General features: G+C 42.0%; 1 protein-coding gene across 1 annotated transcript in view; it reads right to left on the bottom strand.

Moving 5' to 3' along the window:
* Positions 1-560: 560 nt before the first annotated feature.
* si:ch211-57n23.4 (immunoglobulin superfamily DCC subclass member 3) overlaps positions 561-8,543 on the bottom strand; it is a 27,871-nt gene continuing 19,888 nt past the window's right edge. The window contains exons 12-14 of the mRNA XM_032536099.1: positions 5,115-5,241; positions 4,777-4,891; positions 561-3,046 (exon numbers count right to left, since the gene is read on the bottom strand). Coding sequence (XP_032391990.1) covers positions 2,972-3,046; positions 4,777-4,891; positions 5,115-5,241 — 317 coding nt within the window. The 3' untranslated portion in view covers positions 561-2,971. The remainder of the gene's footprint in view (positions 3,047-4,776; positions 4,892-5,114; positions 5,242-8,543) is intronic.

The raw sequence follows: 8,543 nt of genomic DNA, 5'->3' as shown, positions 1-8,543 counted from the left end.
ACATTGACTTTTTAGGTCTTCCATATCAAATACACTTTTTGGTATCGCATTGGTTTAACAGCTTTCAGTTGTGACAGAGAGGAGATGAGGGGAAAAGCCCCCGTCTTTAAAATTTAAACTGATAAAACGGTTAAGGTAAACCTTGAGGGTCATGTGAGCTTAAGGCAATATGCACTTTTGGTTAATGATTCAAATCATGTTTTCATGCTTAAAATCCTGGTCCAAAGCATTTCTTCATGTTTTTAGTTTGGAAACCTTTTCAAAGTCCATCTGAAATTACAATCAATCATTCCTAGCTTTGAGATCATATATCGCAGTTCAAAGTACGTATTACAGCTACGGTAGCCTTCACGCTTCAAAAAGTCTGTCTCTTGCTCTTTTCAATATACTTTTTTGTTTCTGGGCGAAGAAGAAGACGCCTGTTCCTGAAATTTGGATTTTGAATGTGTTTGGTCCTCCATGTTTCCTTCTTCCAACCTGCCGGGGCGGGAAGCGACCATACCTATAGCAGCTTAGCAGCACCTGTATGTCCCTTACCAGCTAACGTATTTCAAGATGGCGCATGAATATGGAGCATCTACCCCAGTTCATGCAATTGGAAATTAAATTAAATTTCAAGCCATCGTGAAAAAGGACAAGCTTGCGAACGAGCAACGGCGATTTTGAGAATGAACAACACACACTGGAGCTTTAAAGTCCAAAAACATGTCAAAGTGATTTTTAAAATTGTATTGGTATGATTTTCCATTGAGAGGAAGAAAAAAGGGTATTTGGAGATACATTCTCTATTGTTTTTGGAGACTGATTTTCTTTTCAAAGGGAAACGTGGAATTCAATTTCAGCTGGACTTTAAATTTAGTTGTATTCTTTGGGGAGCTATGTTAAAAAAACAACATGGATAAAAAGGAACGTTTGGAATTTAAATTTGAGGTTTCTTCTCAAAGCTGCTGCCCTCAAGGTTCTCCTAATGTTGGCCATTCACACACATGTATACTATCACATTCACAAGCATGTTGCTGTGTTTTGGTTATGAGCAAGTGTAAAGGTAAAGACTCTGAATGTTTAAAATGTAGAGGTATTTGGTTACATATTTCTTTAGCTAAATATCTGTCAAGAATTCAACTACTTTACAAAAAGAAAGCAAGTATTTCTTATAGTATTGACATATAGTCTTTCAAAATATCTAACATCTTCATTTGGTTACTCTTTAAAAGTAAAATGTTAGGATCAACAAAATAAAAAGTTCCATGTTAAAGGGGTGCATCTGGAATGACCAAACTAAATGAAGTAAAAGAAATTATTTGAAAAAACGATAATGAAATCATGAGAATTTTTTTGGCTTGGGTTCTGTTACAGCACTTGACACACAGATGCCCCCTTTCAAACAGGAACAATTAAAAACTTTGAGTAAATGTAGTCTCTCTTAAAATAATTCTCAAAGGAAAATAAAGAAAACCATCAAAAATGTTTACATCTTTGGGTATCATTAAGCTTGGTTTTCATAGAAGAACTTTTTGGATAGGCTGACACGGTGAAGCACAAGCCTTATCCGTGCATTCAGGCAAGTATCACATTAAAACTTCTTTGCCCGCCAACTCAGTGTCATCGAGGCCCCAGGTAACACATTTGGCATCTAGAGAGTTAACTTGGCAGTGTGGCCTCAAACAGGAATTTTTTGGCTTATCATTGCTGTGCCATCAGGTTTGTGCAGATCGAACAAGCATCCGGGTGGTTTGAACTTGTTTTCTTTGATGTACTTCATGGAGAAAAAAAATCCAATGTATGGCTTAAATGTTCACCAAGCACTCTTTGAGGTCCATATTTCCATGAGATACTGTACATTCTCTGCACAAATGTGTCTTTGGAGATGGACACCTGTGGGTATTTGAAAGCCATAGGCAACACTGCATGACCTCCTTGATGTCTTCTGATGTCAGATCAGAAAAGTTGAAGATTTCAACAGTCAAAAAACTAGACATGTCGAAACAAAAAGGGACCTGGTTTGAATGGGAGGTTGTTAAGGCTCTTATCGATCTCTGGTACAGTAAGGCTTGGGACAGTGGAATTCAGGCTCTGCCACAGTTATGCTCTCCCTGGTAGTCATCCTGGTGAGCACTCTCTGGACTGGCCTGGTTGGCAACTGGCACAGTACACTGGCATTGGTTGGGGAAGTAGTTGTTGTAGGGGGAGGGGTTCAGCATGTATTGGGTGAGGTAGGCTAGCACAAGCAGCATAATCAGGCTAAAAGTGGCCTTAACTATGGCTCAGGCATTCTTTCATAACAAGGTAGCTTTCTTTGGGACTTTTGGGTGAGGAAGAGTTGACTAAAGAATACCTGTTAAAATGGTTCCTCTAAATGGCTTGTATGGTGATAGACAATCATTTCTAATCCGACTTTCTCCTTCATAAGGCATTTGCAAAGGCCACTGTGTTTCTTCCCTTTCTTATTGCAAAGGACCTGAAGGCAAAGTCAAGAGTTCTGTCACAACAAACTAAAAATGGCTTAATTTGTGGTTTTAAGACCATAGTGCACACGTTCACATGTCAGCTTACCAGAGGAGCTCTGAGGAATAAAATATTTTGGTTATGGATCAGACTCCCACTGGAAAAGTCACATGTGTTTGTGGTATACACAGAACAATAATGTGACAGGACCTCAACTGCAATGGCAATGCTTTTGGAAGGCTTTTTCTACATGCACATGAGCATGTGCACAGGCAATAAAGGCAATACGCTTTGGTTTGAGGTAGGATGATGGGGGTTGGGTTGCAAAAGGACCAGGAAATAAGTATTCAGTCACAGTTTTGTGGAGGCTACTTTCAGGCTATTAGCAGCATGTTTTAGAGGGACTAAACCTATAGCTGACCCCTATCAAAGGGCACGGAAGGTGCTCATTGATGGGAGGCGTGGGTGAGTAGCAGACGTGTGGAGGGGAAGACAGGGATGTGGGTGTTGATGTTATTGACCAGTGTTAGCCAGTGTCTGTGCCAGGCAAACCTGACAAGTGCTGCTCAATGACAACCTGGTACTGCGCCGAACAGATCCCCTGCAGGACAGAACGAAGGCAAGAGAAACAAAGACAAGGAATCAGAGACTATTCAAATTCAATCATAAATGACATTTACATGCAGTGCACCAAAGTAGATATAAAGGTGTTCTTGGCTGTCCACTATGTCACCATAAGACTATTAAAGGTTGTTCTATTTAGCTGTAAAGACTAATTTTACTTATGTAATGGGTGTGACGTCATGGCCCTGTGAAGGGCGGAGGTTATTTAGGGACAGAGGTAATGTACGCTCTCTCTCTCTCTCTCTCTCGGCTCACAGTTCAGGAAGGGTAGTGGAGTGTATGCGACACGTGCAGGCCAAACATTTCAGATGTTTAGATGAGCTCAGTCTGGGAGTAGAGTAACGGTCGTAACGACATTAAGATCATGCTGCGGGTCTGATGAAATCTAAATGACTTGAAGGACTGTCTGCAAGTGCAATATTGTCTGTCATTGGTTTTTCCCACATTTATTTAAAGTAACGGGCATTTATTTCCATAACTTGTTTTCTTTGTTTAGTTGGGTTTGTTATGTTCTTTTGAAATATTATCATTATGAAAGGTTAAAGTGCAATATCGCTGACGGGCGGGGTTCAATCGAAGGGCTAGTTAGAGGCTTAACGATAGCTTTAGAGACCCCTTATTGCTTACTAGTGTGGTTTGACGTGTTGCCTTTTATTATTCCCTGCATGTGATTAATGTGAGTTTTATGGTGTGCAGTGGTATTTTGTTATATTGCTCTTTTATTGTGTGTATTGGGTCCTAACGCATATTTAATAGCCTCTAAATTTTTCCAGTGAAATTTTGCTATTTATATCAAGTGATTGCGCCGGTGCCATTGCACTTTATTTCTTTCTCTTTTTTTAAAGTCGCTACTGTGTCCTCGCTGGCGCTGTTTTCAGTTTTTTACTAGTGTTTTCAATCTATGCAAACTGTGAATAAATTCTATTTATAGTTTGTACGTGCGTTTGTACGTTTGTTTTGGAAACTTACCTGTTTTCAATCACTACACTTATTGTAAAATCTGTTTTTGTAGAAGCTCCATTTGAGAACTAATATCCGTCAACCCTCAGGTCATGTTGACCCGTTGTCCTATATCAATGTTCTTTTTAATTCCCCAAAATAACTTGATTGATTCCACACAACGTTCTTTGCCAAGTACAAATCTCTACTTTCATTAATTGTGGGGTGGCTCATTCAATTTTATAGCATTTGAAAACAAATTGAAGTGGTTTCACAATAGTCTTGAGTAAAAGTTGACATATTCCAGTCTGTGATTATCCATCAAGATACATTCCTTTAATTTTAGTCTCAATAATTCCTAATTTCTGCTTTTCTAACTCAAACATTAGGTATAATTTCCTATAAATGAGGTTTATTGACCATAAATTCTAAAAATAACTGTGTAACTACAGTTAATAAGCATCAAAAATGTTGAAAAAAGGGACAAAAACATAAGAAAAAGTTAAAAACATCTATGAAAAGCGTCAACAAAAGTTGTTAAAAGTTTTCAATTCTGACAGGAAGACAACACAGGGGTTAAAAAGGCAGCTACCTGGGGCTATTCCTGCTCTTGTCACTTCAACGATTTTTTACTGAGATTTCTTTGAAAAAACGTAAAAACAGTTTTAAGTCCCTACACCAAAAGGAATGACTGGATATGTAATAAAACTGTACACAATAAATGAAGTGGTTATATAAAGCTCTGACCATCAGATTGTGAGTGATTACCTGAGGTCCTGACTCCACTCTGGGCTGGTTCGCTCCATCTTTAGGAATGCCATTGTGTCCTGTGTTGTCCCTCGGTACAGACCAGCTGTCCTGAGTCCCTTTACTGCAAAACAGACTGCAAACAGGTTTGAGCCATGAGTACAGATTCTTCACAACGTTACATTAGCCTAGCTAAAGAATATTTCATGAAGGGGCAGAATTTTCAACAGCCACTCCTATTGATCAATAAAGTAGTCTTCCATAGTACAGTAAACATGATACATAATTCTATGGATTATAATTTAACAATGATTTTTGAAACAGAAAGTAAAAAAGATGTACAGTGTATGGGCACTTACCTGCGACGGTATCCAAACATGAGGAAGAGAACACAGAAGATGATGCAGGCGGTGCCAATATGGATGCCAATTACAATGCTGCCAAGAGAGGCCTCTCCATCCCTGCACTGACACAGACTGTTCCCTCCTGGAAACAAAGCCAGCACTAATGAAGAACATCCTCACGATGGAAAACAACAACAACTTAGCCTTAGAAAAACTGGTTTTTGGCACATATACACAGGGCTAGTGGCGCAATGGGTAATGCGTCTGACTACAGATCAGAAGATTCTAGGTTTGACTCCTAGCTAGTTCGTACTGCTTTTTTTGGGGGGGTTTGCAGTAGCTCAGTCTGCAGGGAGTTGGGTTGGGAGCCGGAGGATCACTGGTTCAAGTCCCCGTATGGACCAAAAGTACGGAGTGTGGATTAGTGGCTGGAGAGATGCCACTTCACCTCCTAGGCACTGCCAGGTGCCTTTGAGCAAGGCACCGTACCCCCCCAACCGCTCAGGGTGCTGGTTCGGCTGGCAGCCCACTCACTCTGACATCTCTCCATTAGTGCATGTATAGATCCTGAGCATGTGTGTGTGTGTAGTTTAGGACTGTGTGTAAACTAACCAAGTGTGGACACAGAGTGTAAATTGTAATTTCCCCATAGGGGATCAATAAACAGATTAAAATTAAAAAAAAAATATATATATATATAAGTGGTCCAGTTTTTCAAGTGGTTTTCATATTGCCGGCATTTTAGTCTTAAAAGGGATAGTTTGGCTTTTTTGAAGTGAGTTGTACGAGGTAGTTATCGATAGTCAGTGTATTATCTACAGTAGATGGGGATTAGCATGCATGCCTCCAGTTTGGAGAAGCAGACAGGGGTACTGACAGAGAGGCCAAGCAATGTTCTGCTGTGCACAGGGACAGCTTTAAACACATTTAACGGTAGCAACAGTGGTTTACTCCTCGATGCAGCAGCAGTGGGTTTGACTCTCCTATCATGTCTTCAGATGTCCTATAAAAATAAAGGCCTAAAATTCCCCAAAAAATAATCTTAAAAACAAATAGGAGTGTGTGCAGCAATAAAAAAGAAATGGAAAAAAGGCCTAATTAAAAAAACTATTTCCCCTTCCCTTTCCTTTCAGCTTCCTTTCCCTTTTCAGCTTAGCAAAAGTCTCCTTCTGCAAAAGTTCTTTTTGGTTCACAAAGGTCTCCAGAGTGAGACCTTTCCTTGTTGCTGTCATAATCCCTCATTTTCATTTTCTAGTATTTGTTTTATTCCTTAAGCCGCAGAGAGTCTGACCAAACAGCTGATCTGCAGCGTGAGACAGTGGTGGTGTGTTGACCGGCATCTACTGTAGATGTAGATACACTGACTATGGAGAAGTATCTCATGTAACCCCACGTCAAAATAGCTGAGGTAAAGGTCAGGCACTCTATATGTTTAATGTAATTGACAAGTGCAGTCTGGTGGTCCTCGTCTGGATGTTTGCAGCCATTTCAGTGTGAGAGCGTTCTTCCTAGCAGCCAAATCAATTTCAAAGAGATATTCATGCTGTGACGTAATTTTATCATGGATTTTGCCAAGGTATAATGTGACAAAAGAGTAATAAACTTCTATTCCAAAATACTAATTAGGCCTATGTTCTTCCAACAGAACTCTCACTAAAAGCTTAAGTTGATGTCTTCTGATTTACCTGTATATTATGACAATCTTCCTCACCTTTTTGGAGTTTTGTATTCTATTGCATGATTTAGATATTAGACATTTGTTGTCTTATATCTGACACTGACACTGGCTCTTTGGTGGAGGCAGAGCTGGAGGATGATGGGGGATTGTCGTCAATTTCCCTGGTGGAAGTCGCTGAGGTAGTCAAACAACTCCACCGCGCAAAGCCCCAGGGATTGATGAATCCGTCCAGAAATGCTAAGGCTCTGGTGTGGAGGGGCTGTCTTGGTTGAACGCCTCTTCAACATTGCGTGGAGGTCTGGGACGGTGCCTAAGGAGTGGAAGACCGGGGTGGTGTTCCCCTCTTCAAAAAGGGGACCAGAGGTGTGTGCCAATTACAGGGTATCACACTTCTCAGCTCCCTGGTAAAGTCTACTCCAAGGTGCTGGAAAGGAGGTTCGGCCGATAGTCAAACCTCGGATTGAAGAGAACATGCGGATTCCGTCCTGGGTGGAACAACGGATCGATCTTTACTCTCGCAAGGATCTTGAGGGGGCCTGGGAGTATGCCCAACCAGTCTACATGTGTTTTGTGGATCTGGAGAGGCGTATGACCGGGTCCCCCGGAAATTATGGGGTGAGGGGGTCCCTTTTTAGGGCCATCCAATCTCTGTATGACCAAAGCGAAGCTGTGTCCGGGTTCTCGGCAGTAAGTCGGACTCTTCCAGTGAGGGTTGGCCTCCGCCAGGGCTGCGCTTTGTCACCAATCCTGTTTGTAATATTTATGACAGGATATCGAGGCGTAGTCGGGGCGGGAGGGGTTGCAGTTCGGGGCTCGGGACTCATCGCTGCTTTTTGCGGATATGTGGTCCTGATGGCATCATCGGTCTGTGACCTTCAGCACTCACTGGATCGGTTCGCAGCCGAGTGTGAACGCTGGGTGAGGATCAGCACCTCTAAATCTGAGCCATGGTTTTCAGCAGGAAACCGATGGAGTGCTTTCTTCGGGTGGAGTGAGTCCTTACCCCCAAGTGAAGGAGTTTAAGTACCTTAGGGTCTTGTTCGCGAGTGAGGGGACCACGGAGCGTGGGTCATGACCGAAAGAACGAGATCCAGGGTACAAGCGGACGAAATGGGTTTCATCAGGTAGGGTGGCTGGCGTCTCCTTAGAGATAGGGTGAGAAGCTCAGTAATCCAAGAGGAGCTCGGAGTAGAGCGCTGCTCCTTCGCGTCGAAAGGAGCCAGTTGAGGTGGTTCGGGGATCTGGTAAGGATGCCTCTGGGCGCTCTAGGGAGGTGTTCCAGGCACGTCCAGCTGGGAGGAGGCCTCGGGGAAGACCCAGGACTAGGTGGAGAGATTATATCTCCAACCTGGCCTGGGAACGCCTCGGGATCCCCCAGTCGGAGCTGGGTGATGTGGTCGGGAAAGGGAAGTTTGGGGTCCCCTACTGGAGCTGCTGCCCCCGCGACCCGATACCGGATAAGCGGATGAAGATGGATGGATGGATGTCTTATATCTTGTATGCATCTAATAATAACTTAGGTTAATTATCTTTCACTTGTGTAATGTCTTTATAAAATAGTTTCTGACCAGTGGATATCTGATGAAAAGTAATTGTTATATGTATTTCTGTTCTTTAACCTAATGATGATAAAGTCTACGTTTAACCCTCACGTTGTCCACGGATCGGCTCTTTGGGGTGATTTTGATGGGTAATTTTGGGGTGTCTTGTTCAATTTTCATAGCATTTGAAAACAAATTGAAGTGGTTTTGAAATAGTCTTGAGTA

Source organism: Etheostoma spectabile, chromosome 14 (genome assembly GCF_008692095.1).
Source record: "Etheostoma spectabile isolate EspeVRDwgs_2016 chromosome 14, UIUC_Espe_1.0, whole genome shotgun sequence".
In the NCBI taxonomy this organism is placed as follows: Eukaryota; Metazoa; Chordata; class Actinopteri; order Perciformes; family Percidae; genus Etheostoma; species Etheostoma spectabile.
Note: the sequence above shows the minus strand (reverse complement) of the source record. Positions and strands in the feature narration are given on the sequence as shown.